This window comes from Oryctolagus cuniculus, chromosome 8 (genome assembly GCF_964237555.1).
Source record: "Oryctolagus cuniculus chromosome 8, mOryCun1.1, whole genome shotgun sequence".
NCBI lineage: Eukaryota > Metazoa > Chordata > Mammalia > Lagomorpha > Leporidae > Oryctolagus > Oryctolagus cuniculus.
Genome location: NC_091439.1, coordinates 62473641 through 62486970, shown reverse-complemented (window position 1 = coordinate 62486970; position 13330 = coordinate 62473641). Strand labels below are relative to the sequence as shown.

Below are 13330 nucleotides of genomic sequence, written 5' to 3'. Positions count from 1 at the left end.
AGGATTCAAATCCCTGCACTTACTTCTGATCCAGCTTCCTGTTAATGTGAACCCTGGGACGTAGTAGATGATGGTCCAAGTGCTTGGACAGCTATTGCAGTGGTTTAGGAAGTGAACCATCAGATCAAAGCTCTCTCTCTCTCTCAAGTAAATGAAAAATAAATATATAAAACTTTTTAAAACATAGGAGAAAACGAAAACCTAAAGAAGGAAACAATATTTCTTTCATCTTCTTCTCTTTCTAGGCATTGCTTTTGTGCAGGTATGGCTTTTCGTCAACACTTCTCAGGAAGTCCCATCATTTACCTTGCTGATTTTCACAAGTAGATCGACAATCCTTTCCCCAGGTTGAAGGTAAATATCACGTGTTTGCTGCGTATGCAATTTAGGGATGGTTACGATCACTTGACCACCAACTGGCTTTGAGCTGACAACATCAAAAGAAGACTGTATTTCAAGATTCCACTCCTTGGCACTGTTATCTGAAGCATAAAGAGAAAAGAAAATATATACAGATGTCTAATATCTAAGCATTATCTCTGCATTCCTCTTAATTCACTGATAGGAACAAAGTAACTTCTAAGCTAGTAGGTGTTCCACTTGCTGTCATAAGAAGTTCAGTGGGAATTTTGCTTTAATCTTTAGAGTTTATCCTTCATTTTGAAAAATAATCAAAATTATTTGTGCGTATATATATGTGTGTGTAAATATATGAGAGACATTATGTATATCAGACAAAGACTTTATATATAGGGCACAAATAGAACACAAAAACCTTCCAAGAATGATATGCACTTATTTCTTTTTATAAAATAAAGTGAAAATACTGAGGATTTTAAAGCTATGTAACAGGGCCAGGCATTATGGCACAGCAGGCTTCTCACTTGGGACACTGGCATCCCATACTGAAGTAGTGGTTCCAGTCCTGGTTGCTCTGCTTCCAAACTAGCTCCCTGCCAATGCACCTAGGAGGCAGCAGACAAGGATTCAAGTACTGTGTCTCTGCCACTCACAAAGGAGACCTGGCTGGAATTCCTGCTTCCTGACTTTGGCCTGACCCAGCCCCATGAACCAGTGGGTGGGTGGGTGGGTGAGTGGGAGGGTCGGTCTGTCTGTCTGTGTCTCTCTCTCTCTCTCTGCCTCTGCCTCTCTGTAACTTTGCCTTTCAAATAAATAATTTTTTTTAAAAAAAGTAGTAAGCAGGGTTCACACCATGCTGCTTCCTTTTAGGACAAGTGAGGAGTTTGGCAATGTCATCCAAGATCACTGAGGAGTCACTGGAGACTTTTCATCAAAGCCCAACATAACCAGATTTGAATTTTATAAAAATTGCTAGAAGCTCCAGCACTTTAATAGTGCAGGATGCATATGCAGAAAGATATGGAATATCCATCAGTACAAAAGCAAGTAGACATGCAACTTGGAAAATCTAGGAATACAGCAGAGGTAAAGAAAAGAGGCAATTGTTGAACTCCTTACTTAGTATAGAGTTGGTCTTCTGTGTATAAAGTGAATTGAAAATGGATCTTAGTGGAGAATGGGACTGGGAATGGATAAGGGAAGAGGAGAAGGGATGGGAGTGTGGGTGGAAGGGCAGGTACAGTGGGAAGAATCACTATATTCCTAAAATTGTACCTATGAAATGAATGAAGTTTGTATTCCTTAAATAAAAGGTTTCTTTGGAGGAAAAATAATCAAAAAAAAAAAATGGAGCAGCTGGGATTCGAACTGGCACCCATATGAGATGCCGGCACTGCAGGTGGTGGCTTTACCCACTATGTGCTGTAGCACTGGCCCCTAAATAAATCTTTTTTAAAAAAATTAAAAAAGAAAAGAGGAGGTCAGAAAAGAAAAGAAACAAGGCTGAAGTGCAGTTACAGGGCAATGGAAAGACAAGGGAGCCACCAGTCAGAGTGGGGCTTCTAGTGTGGGTTTGGGACGGGACAGAAGCTTCAAGGGTTTTCCTTTATGTGCATTATACCCCATTTCTTTACCTCCTAGTAAATTTACATTGTGTGTTTCTTGTCTCCTGCATTGGATTTGTGTGTGCATTGGTTTGATTTTTAATTAAGACAGAGAGCTGTGACAGGCTGTGGGCAAACACTGGGTGGAAAATCAGATCCTTTTGTTTTAGGTTACACAGAAGACACCAGGGATGAGGTCCCAACTGGCTGGAGAGGTGGGTGGGGGTTAGTGTCAGGACAAGGTTCTCATTCTTTGCAGCAGCAGAAAACAGAAGAAGAGCATCTGACTGAGGCAGATGCATTAAACTTGTATGACTCATGGAAAGACCTGGATGAGTTCCTATTTAATGGCTTCTACTTCTCTCTCTCTGAAGGGAAGGAATTGAGAAATATCTTAGAGACCCTTTTCCTACAAATGAGGAGGGAATTTGTAGTCACGGCCTTACGACCGAAGACGAAGAGATGGGTTTGTGTGCTGGCCAAAGACTTTAACTGGCACAGCTGGCTTACAACCACAGACCACAGCGGGCCCGTCATTTGCACCTCCCACTGGCCAAAGTAGAGATGGATTTGGTGCACATAAGAGCTATTTCTACTTATGAAATGACTGATTCTGAGGAACACTAGTCAAAGAGCCCTGATCCAATGAGCTGTGCAGTATACCCTCCCACCGCCTCCAGGTTTTGAATCCCTCGCCTGATAGATCACCTAGTCTACGCCCTTACCAGTATTTGATTCCCTCCACACACCAAGTCAGCACCTCTTGTTCCTATAAATAAGTTTTATCTGAACACAGCTGCTATGGACTGAATTGTGCTCCCCATACCCCAAAACTCATGTTGAATCTTTAACCTCCAGGCATCTAGGAGATAATTAAGGTTAAATGAGATCATAAGGGTGGATGGGACTCTGATACGACTGTGGCCTTATAAGAGGAAGAGAGAAATTGATCTCTCTTTCCACCATCTGAGGACACAGCAAGAAGGTGCCTGGGGGCCGGAGCTGTGGCATAGCAGGCAAAGCCACAGCCCACAGTGCTGGCATCCCATAGGGGCACCAGTTCAAGTCCCAGATGCTCCACTTCCGATCCAGCTCTCTGCTACGGCCTGGGAAAGCAGTAAAAGATGGCCCAGATGCTTGGGCCCCTGCACCCACAGGGGAGACTGGGAAGAAGCTCCTGGCTCTGGCTTCAGATCAGTGCAGCTCCAGCCATTACAGCCATCTCTTTGCCTCTGTCTCTCAGTAACTCTGAGTTTCAAATAAATAAATAAATCTTAAAAAAAAAAAAAAGAGGTGCCTGGTTTTTTTTAACTTTTATTTAATGAATATAAATTTCCAAAGTACAGCTTATGGATTACAATGGCTCCCCCCCCATAACTTCCCTCCCACCCGCAACCCTCCCCTTATCCACTCCCTCTCCCCTTCCATTCACATCAAGATTCATTTTCGATTCTCTTTATATACAGAAGATCAGTTTAGCATACATTAAGTAAAGATTAACAGTTTGCTCCCACACAGAAACACAAAGTGAAAAATACTGTTTGAGTACTAGTTATAGCATTAAATCTCAATGTACAGCACACTAAGGACAGAGATCCTACATGAGGAATAAGTGCACAGTGACTCCTGTTGTTGACTTAACAAATTGACACTCTTGTTTACAGCATCAGTAATCACCCTAGGCTCTTGTCATGAGCTTCCAAGGCTATGGAAGCCCCCTGAGTTCATCGATTCTGATCATATTTAGACAAGGCCATGGTCAAAGTGGAAGTTCTCTCCTCCCTTCAGAGAAAGGTAAGAGGCGCCTGTTTGTAAACAAAGAAGGGAGCCCTCATCAGAAACCAAATAAATCTGCACGTTGATCTTGAGACTTAGCCTGCAGAGCTGAGAGCACTAAGTGCTGTTCTTTTAGCTAATGCTCTGTCTGTGCGATTTTGTTAGGGAAGCCAGAACTGACATATGTAACAGCAGCACTATTTGCTCACCCGTTGTTTTTGGTTTTCTGTGCACTGCTACCACAGGGTTGAGTAGTTGCAACAGTTGCAAAACGCCCCCAAAGCCTGAACTACTTACTCTCTGACCACTTACAGAAAATGGTTGTTGATCCCTGCCCTCGAATAGTCCCCTAAAAATGTCATTCCAACCTGACTTTAAATATCGCTAGTGACCAAAAAAACCACTGTCCCACAAAATAGCCTTCCCATTTTTGCTAGCCTTGGGTACTGTTAAGTCCCTCTTTACACTGATTTGAAATGCACTTCTCTTTGATTTCTACCTAAAGATTTTTATTTTGCCCTCTAAGTACCTCTCAACAACCAAGAATGCTCCTATCCTATATTCTGTCACTTCCTCTACAATAGGGGAATCAACTGTTAGTGACAACCTCGCACAGCAAGACAAGCACAACAATCCCCAAAGGTCATTGGCTTTAAACATGGAAAGTTCTCTAGCAAATGGCATTCCTTTGGGGCACAACCTGTGGCCCAAATGAAAAGCTAGGGCTATCAGAGGAACACCCCATGAAAAGCCTTATGATCCATGAGGTCATCACCAAATACACGATACCCGTTTCCTATTGCCCATTCCTCTTCCAAATGGAATCAAGCCTTTCCTTTAGTAGCACATAGGAAATCAAGGAGTTTACACTCACGAAGCACAAAGTCTCAAATAATCAGTAATTTTCCTGATATTACTTAATCATGTCTATTCATTCACTACTTTAAAAATATATAATCCTATTTCTAGTTACTAGAGCTCCTTCTTATAAATGAAGACCCGTTTGTAGAATTCAACTTCCTATCACACCTTTCCTAGCATTTACAAGTTATGGTTTCCCAAAGAATACCTATTAGTCCCAGCTCTCCCCAAGTGGAATGCAACACAATTTCAACAAATGCCCTACTGTATCCATTTTGCTGCTAATGCAATATTTTGTCAAACTTTGTTTTAAATATTTGTCAAGCAAATTGATAGGAATTATATCCTACTATGGTTTTAATGATTTTTATCTATTTTTAAATTTACTTTAGACTGGAGTTCAACATCTTTTCCTTTGATTATTGTGTATAGTCCGTGAATATTTTCCTTTTATTTGCTGAATTCTTCACTTTTTAAAAAAAAATTTATTTGAAAGGCAGAGTTACTGAGAGAGATACAGACAGACAGAGAGAAAGGGATCTGCAATCTGCTGGTTCACTCCTCAAATGGCCACACTGGGGAAGGCTGAGCTAAAGTTTCCCCATGGTGACAGGAACTCAACTACTTGAGCCATCACTGCTGCCTCCCAGGGTCTACATTAGCAGGAAGCTGGAGTCAGGAGTGGAGCTGGGCTTTGAAACAAGGTGCTGTGATGTGAGTTGTGCACATCTTAACCAGCATCTTAGCTGCCAGGCCAAAAGGTATCCCTGCTGACATCTTGTGCTTGCTCAAAAGAGATTCCTATCATGTGTTCATATAACCTCAACTAGGAAGGCAAGCCAGAGCATGGCAGAGAACATGGCTTTAGTCACTGACTCAAGGTTTCCTCAGAGCCACCATGAATGTTCTTTAAAAAAAAACCTGGATGGGAATTTGTAGAAAGGGTAAACATCTACATGGGCTACATTAATGCACACCATTCCTTCCTGCAAAGGATCACGAAGACAACTCCAGTTTGTGTCCAGTATGTTAGCCTTTAAAATCCTCTAACAAATAGCACCTTTATTTTAGATTCCTATATAGTCTACTTCTTTGTTCAAAACAAAATTTTATTCACTTGTCTAGGAGGAAAAATTATAAGTCTTACACAGGAAGATGGCTGCGTTACATTAGTTACATGTGTAAGTACCTGGAAGATACACACTCAAGCTATCCCCTAAGCTTTTTGTAATTGATTATAAGCTTCAAGCATCAGTGTTTTCAACCAGTGTTATGATGCCTAGCTTTTTTTTTTTTTTTTTTTTTTTTTTTTTTTTTTGACAGGCAGAGTGGACAGTGAGAGAGAGAGACAGAGAGAGAGAGAAAGGTCTTCCTTTTCCGTTGGTTTATCCAATGGCCCCTGCGGCTGGCACACTGCGCTGATCCAAAGCCAGGAGCCAGGTGCCTCTCCTGGTCTCCCATGTGGGTGCAGGGCCCAAGCACTTGGGCCATCCTCTACTGCACTCCCAGGCCACAGCAGAGAGCTGGACAGGAAGAGGAGCTACTGGGGCAGAACCCAGCGCCACGACCAGCACTAGAACCCGGGATGCCAGCGCCACAGGTGGAGGATTAGCCTATTGAGCTGTGGCACCGGCTATGATGCCTAGCTTTAAGAAAAACCACAGGATGGTTGTTTGTTGCAACAGTTAAGACGCTACTTGGAAGATCCACATCCCAAATCAGAGTGCCTCTGAGTTCACATTCCAACCCCTCTTCTCATCCGTACATCCTGCTAATGTGCACCCTGGTAAGCAGCAGGTGATGACTCAAGTATTTGGGTCCCCGCCACCCCACAGGAGACCCAGACTGAGTTCCAGGTTCCTGGCATCTGCCTGGCCCAGCCCTGGCTATTGCATGCATTTGGGAAGTAAAAATTTCAAATATATGAATTTTTTAAAAAAAATTTATTTTCTAAAGAGAAACCACATTCGTCCACACTTACATCCTCACTTGGCTATGATGACTCTTCTAATTTGTCAGCAAAGGAAAAGGACCACAGAAGGTTAGAGATAGAAGCAACTCAGTGATCTCCTAGTCACTTGGCAAGTAAAGTTTCTGAGACCCTGACCACAGGCCCTCCCACAAAATCTCCAGCACTCAGGCCAAGGACGAGGGCCCAGGCGTCTTGACTCCAGTGCTATTTTCCAGGAGAGTTTCACAAAAGCAACACTCAAGAAAATGGCATTCTCATGCATACTGAAATGTGAATGTGCATGATGAGGAAAAACAAACCTATTTGTTTGCTTTTCAGAGTCCTTGGTCCAAAATCAAATGCATTCAAGGGGACCAGTATTGTGGCATAGCATGTAAAGCTGTCACCTGCAACACCAACCTTCCATAAGGGCACCGGGTGCTGGCTCAAGACCTGGCTATTCCACTTCCGATCCAGCTCCCTGCTAATGCACCTGGGAAGACAGCAGAGGATGGCCCAGGTGCTTGGGCCCCTGCACCCACATAGGAGACCAGAAAAAGCTTCTGGCTCCTGATTCGACTGGCCCAGCCCTGGCCACTGTGGCCATTTGGGGAGTGAACCAGCAGATGGAAGCTCTGTCTTTCCCTCTTTCTCTGTAACTGTGTTTCAAATACATAATAAAAAATAAATCTTGGAAAAAAGTGCATTCAATGTGAAACCAAGCATTTGGGGACATTGTAACAATAAAATATTATCCTCTTAATAAGAGAATCTTATTACAAAAGAACACTGCAATCTATACAGAGAAGGTATCTGACCCAGCACTCAGTGTGTGGTTACATGGTGCCACAGCTGCTCTACTTGTCCAAATATCATTCTGGTAACCAAAACTACCTGATGAAGGCCCTGAGCACTGTTATGTGAGCATCTCTGTCAAACAAGTGAAATGTATTTTTGAACAACTACTGTCTGTGAACTTTGACAGGCACATTAAATTATGCCCCATTCCACAAAGCAAACATGTTGCTTCTAACTCTGAGAATGTACTTAGAGAAATAAAATACAATAGGTCCCTGTTAAGAATACAGGATGCAGGAGTGGTCATATGGTGCAGTGGTTAGGAAGCCACTTGAGATACCTGCATCCAGTATAAGAATGCCTTGGTTCATGTTCCAGCTCCTCTTTCAATTCAACTTCTTATGCACAACCTGTGAGGCAGCACATAGGTGATATCTCAAGTATTTGGGTCCCTGCCACTAACATAACAAACCCAGATTGAGTTCCAGCCTCCTGGCTTCAGCCTGACTGTTGCAGGCATTTGGGGAGTGAACCCACGGATGGAAGGTCTGTCTCTGCCTCTGCTTCTCACATAAAATTAAAATGATAAACAAATTTGTAAACGTTCCTTTTATTCGAAAGAGTTACAGAGAGAAATACAAAGAGTGAGACAGAGAGGTCTTCCATTTGCTGGCTCACTTGCCAGATGCACACAATGGCTGCGGAAGGGCAGACTGAAGCCAGGAGCTTCCTCGGGATCTCCCACGTGGGTGCAGAGGCCATGCACTTGGGCCACCTTATGCTGCTTTCCCAGGTTCATTACATGAAGCTGGGTCAGAAGTGGAGCAGCCTCACTTCCAATCCAGCTCTCTGCTGTGGCCTGAGAAAGCAATAGCGGATGGGCCCCTGCACCCACGTAGGAGACCTAGAGGAGGCTCTTGGCTCGACTTTGGATCATCCCAGTTCCAGATATTGCAACTATTTGGGGAATGAACCAGCGAATGGAAAACTTCCCTCTCTCTGCTTCTGCCTCTCTGTAACTCTGCCTCTCAAATGAATTAATAAATCTTTAAAGAAAAAAAAAAGAGGAAGAAGAAGTGGAGCAGCCAGGACTTGAACTGGCATCCATACAGTATGCCAGCATTGCAGGCAGCAGCTTTACCTGCTACACCACAACAGCAGTCCCAAATAAAAAATCTTTGAAATACAGGATGCCAAGGGAGCAGGGGTTTAAGGACTAGCAAGGAGATGGAAGTTCAGAGGCAAGGATCATTCAGGCCAGCAGGGGAGAGTCTGCTTAGGTGAGATGAAAAGGATGCTTCATCCATTGGAGGAAGGCTACGCCGAGACAGCTGCCTCCAAAGGCTAGCGCTGCTGAGCTCCTCGCAGCACCCCCTCTGCCTGCTAGCTTCTTCAGCAGAAAATGAACAGCTGCAGGGAAAAGCAGCTCCGTGCACTGAAAGACACAGGAGTGACACCACTCCAAAATGACCAGGCCACAGAAGGTGTCAAGTCAAATCTAAGATAATTTTCTGGGCTCCTACTAGTATTATAAGGCAAATGTAAGCAGCTTTTTGAAGAGCTAACAGTTGCATTGACCAGAAATGCAGGTTCACACTTAAGCTGTGACAGCTGTTCTCCCCCACTTCTTCACCAAGCAATGAGATCCCCTTGCCTATTTAGCAGGACAAAATCCTCTAAAGTGAAAATCAAGGCAAAAGAGACCCAAAGCAAGATCTCCAACAAAACAAAGCTAATTAAGTTCCAGAGAAGAAAATGTACCTAACCAACAAGGCATCTCATCAGAGGAAAGACTATTCAAGCTACCCAATGACTCCTAAAACTATTTTCAAGTGAATATTGGGCTGGCGCTGCAGCTCACTAGGCTAATCCTCCGTCTGTGGCGCCAGCACCCCGGGTTCTAGTCCCGGTTGCTCCTCTTCCAGTCCAGCTCTCTGCTGTGGCCCGGGAAGGCAGTGGAGGATGGCCCAAGTGCTTGGACCCTACACCCGCCTGGGAGACCAGGAGGAAGCACCTGGCTCCTGGCTTCAGATCGGCACAGCGCGCCGGCCGTAGCAGCCATTTGGGGGTGAACCAATGGAAGGGGGACCTTTCTCTCTGTCTCTAACTCTGCCTGTCAAAAAAAAAAAAAGGTGAATACTGTAATTTTAGGGGTAATGTAATTAAAAGATTAATGAAAAAGTGGCTCACAAAAATGTAAGCAAAAAATGAACACATGCTCTTACTAAGGCACTAAACATGATTCCCAATCTTTGCTGTATTTTAATATTACATTCTCTATACGACACTATAAGCAAAGGGTAGTGATGTCCTTCAACACAGGCCTCCGCTGAGCAGGCAGAGATCTAGCTGAGAGCCAGACCACACTCCTCCAACTCAAGGCCAGATCACCTGAACTGAAGGAGGATGCTGCAGGCTGAGACAGCAGGTCCGTCTGGGCAGGGTATGGAAAGAAGCATCCGACATGGTGGCAGTGTCTGCAGCTCAAGGCAAAGATCCACAGCCCACCCTAGCTCAGAAAGAGGTGTGAAAGCAAGGCCATTCACATGTAGAAAAATGCCATGACATTATTTATTCTAACTGAGCTAACAAAACATTGAACTATGTAGCATTTAAAATGCTGTTGGTTAAGCCACCACTGGGGAAAGTGCATCCCATGTGGGAGCACCCATTCACATCCTAACTGCTCCTCTCTAGATCCACCTTCCTGCTAATGCGCCTGGGAGAGCAGCAGATAATGGCCCAAGTAGTTTGTCCCTGCCACCCACGTGGGAGACCCAGATGGAGTTCCTGGCAAATGGTTCAACCTGGCCCAGCTCTGACTGTTATGGCCATTTGGGAAATGAACAGCACACAAATGATCTCTTTCCCTTTCCCTCTCCCTCCCTCTTCTTCTTCTCTTTGTATTTCAAATAAATAAATCTTTCTATAATGTAATGTTTCAACAGATCACACTTATTACACACTTTAACTTTATCTGTTTATATAACCACATGGAAAGCTCATAAAATCAGGTAATCTGGGACAGGCATTTGGCCTAGTAGTTAAGATACCCATCAGGACACCCACATCCCACATAGGAGTGCCTGGATTCCATTTTCAGTTATATTCCCAATTCTATCTTACTGCTAATGCAGACCCTGGGAGACAAAAACTGATGGCTCAAAAGGTTGGGTTCCTGCCACCCATGTGGAAGACCCAGATCGAGTTCACAGCTCCCTGCTCCTGCTTCGTCTAACCAAGGCTATCGCTAGATTGAGGGAGTGAACCAGCAGACAACAGCTCACTTGCTCCCTCACTCTCTGCCTAAAAATAAATACATATTATCATTATTATCATTCTAATGACTGAATGAGCTAATTTAGTTTTCAGTAATTGTGTCTTCCTCATAGTATAATACAAATACGTAAAAGTTTCCAGACCACATTAGCTTATTGCTTTTATTTATCATTGGTTTCAGTAGTAACTGCTTATTTCCAGAAAAAAGTAGGAAAAAGAAATTCTGAATAAAACTCACAAAGGCAAGTCCTCTCCTAATGCTTTCACAAGTTTATGCTTCAATTTTCTGTTACATCAAATCATCAAATGGATAACCATAGAATTAATTAGATATGTAAAAATTACTGTTTAACATGCACAAGACACAACTTCTGAATGGAAAAAATATTTTTCAATGTTAAGTACAAACGTTATTGCACTCATAAAAGTTATAAAACTATAGTACATAAGAAAAATTGACTACACTAAATCTAAACCGAATTTTAAGCATCATATAAATTGATTTGGTTCACAATCACACAAGCACTAGTGACCAATAAATTAAATTCTATTTAATGAGTCACATTTAGGAAAAAAAAACATTTAGTTTCATATTCAAAATTTTAAATTAAACTACACAACTGTTATTCAAATATTTTGCAGGTAATAAAATAGCTGGAACTTACAGTACTTTTTGCAAACCATCTAAATACTGATTGACCTTCAAACCTATTAAGTAAGTAACTTTTGCTAAATCAAACCTCTCCTTATGCTGGATTTAATTACACACATCTGAGAAAATGTATGGGTGGAGACATGAGGTGAGGGATAATGGATCATTCAATTTTATTAAGAAAAATCCTCAGTTTGGGTTACACCTCATTAAGAAGGTGTTTCAGAGGCACAAAACTAGAGACCATAAACTCAGCCACATTTACATGTGCAACTCAAACAAGACCTTTTCCTGCCTCTGAAACATTTAAAAATACAAGCAGCAATCAAAAAGTAAACAACCATCTCATTAGATTTGTCGTCTTCCTTTAAAGAAAATACAAACTTGGGAGCCAGTGCTGGGGCACAGTAGGTTAAGCCTCCACCTATGCACACTCAGATCTCCTATCAGAATGCCAGTTCAAATCCTGGCTCCTCTGCTTCCCATCCAGCTCCCTAAGGTGCCTGGGAAGGCAGTGGAAGAGGGTTCAAGTTCTTGAGACCCTGCAACCCATATAGAGGACTCAGATGGAGTTCTTGGCTCCTGACTTCAGTCTGGCTAGCGTGGCCATTGAGGAGTGACGCAGCTGATGGAAGATCGACTCTCTCTTTCTGCCTTTCAACTAACTGCCATTCAACAAAGAGAGGGAAGAGAGGGAAGAAGGCAAAGAGGGAGGAAGGGAGGGCAGGAGGATGGAAATGACAAAGAAAATACAGATTTGGCTCAGCTGAATAGCAATCGCGGGTCACCTGCCCCTTGAAGATAACAGAATTCTGGAGCTGACACACAGGCTCTTTCTGATTACGTCTAGGCAGATTTCCACGTCACTGGACCGAGCGCTGTCACTGAATATCCCACCTGTCGCTCCCTCCATCCTTGAGTGCCCTAGTTCAACTCTGAATCCTTGTTTATCTTTGATTTTCTGCCCAATGTGCAGCATATTACAAGATAACTATACACACTATTTTCTTGTTTGCTTCTTAAGTAAACACAGTGAGTGCTAAGCAAAGAACTCAACGAGGATCAAACCAGAGTTGAGCTGCTTCATTATTGACATCTGTCAGATTTCTGGGGTTTATTTCAATGTTCCTTGACAGTGAGTAATTCCAACTGCAAAGGCAGTACACATCACCTGACAAAACTTGTTCTGTTTGCCTCGTAGCTTACATCCTTAGTTTATGTATCCAAAAGGTAGAGAGACGGACACACATTGACCTCTCATCCACTGATTCGCTCCCTGAAAGCCGCAACAGCCAGAGCTAGGCCAGGCCAAAAGCCAGAGCCCAGGACTGCTTCTGGGTCTCCCATGTGGGTGGCAGGGACCCAAGGACCCAGGGACCCATGAACTTGAGTCGTCATCTGCTGCCTCTCAGAGTGCTGGAATCAGAATGAAGCTAGGACTCAAACCCAGGCACGGGCCAAATGCCCACCTTAGCAAGGCCTGTGTGGAGGCGTCAGAGGAGTGCTCATAGTTATGGTGAAAATGTGCAATGACAGAAAAACAGTTGCCCCTTTCCACAAGACAAGAGTTCCACATGGAAAGTGACTACAGATGCAGCACGAAGCAGCAGAGCCTGGAGGCCAATTTTTTTTTTTTTTTTTTTTTTAGATTTTATTGATTTGAAAGACAGAGTTACAGAGAGGTAGAGACAGAGAGCAAGGTCTTCCATCTGCTGGTTCACTCTCCAGTTGGCCGCAACGGCTAGAGCTGCGCCAGTCCAAAGCCAGGAGCTTCTTCCAAGTCTCCCATGCGGGTGCAGGGGCCCAAGGACTTGGACTATCTTCTCCTGCTTTCCCAGGCCATAGCAGAGAGCTGGATCAGAAGAGGAGGAGCCAGGACTAGAACCAGCGCCCATATGGTATGCCGGCACTTCAGGCCAGGGCTTTAACCTGTTGCGCCACAGTGCCAGCCCCTGGAGGCCGAATTCTTACAAGAAACAATACGTAAACAGACCTTGAAAATGCTCTTTGACTTTTTCTTTTCTTATAAAATACCCTAGGGTCAACACT

The 13330-nt window shown here is 43.5% G+C and overlaps 1 protein-coding gene across 1 annotated transcript in view; it reads right to left on the bottom strand.

The window, feature by feature from the left end:
- The window catches only part of MANBA (mannosidase beta), a 131171-nt gene that overhangs the window by 80337 nt on the left and 37504 nt on the right, over nt 1–13330 (bottom strand). Inside the window, exon 6 of the mRNA XM_051819549.2 lies at nt 307–482. Coding sequence (XP_051675509.2) covers nt 307–482 — 176 coding nt within the window. The remainder of the gene's footprint in view (nt 1–306; nt 483–13330) is intronic.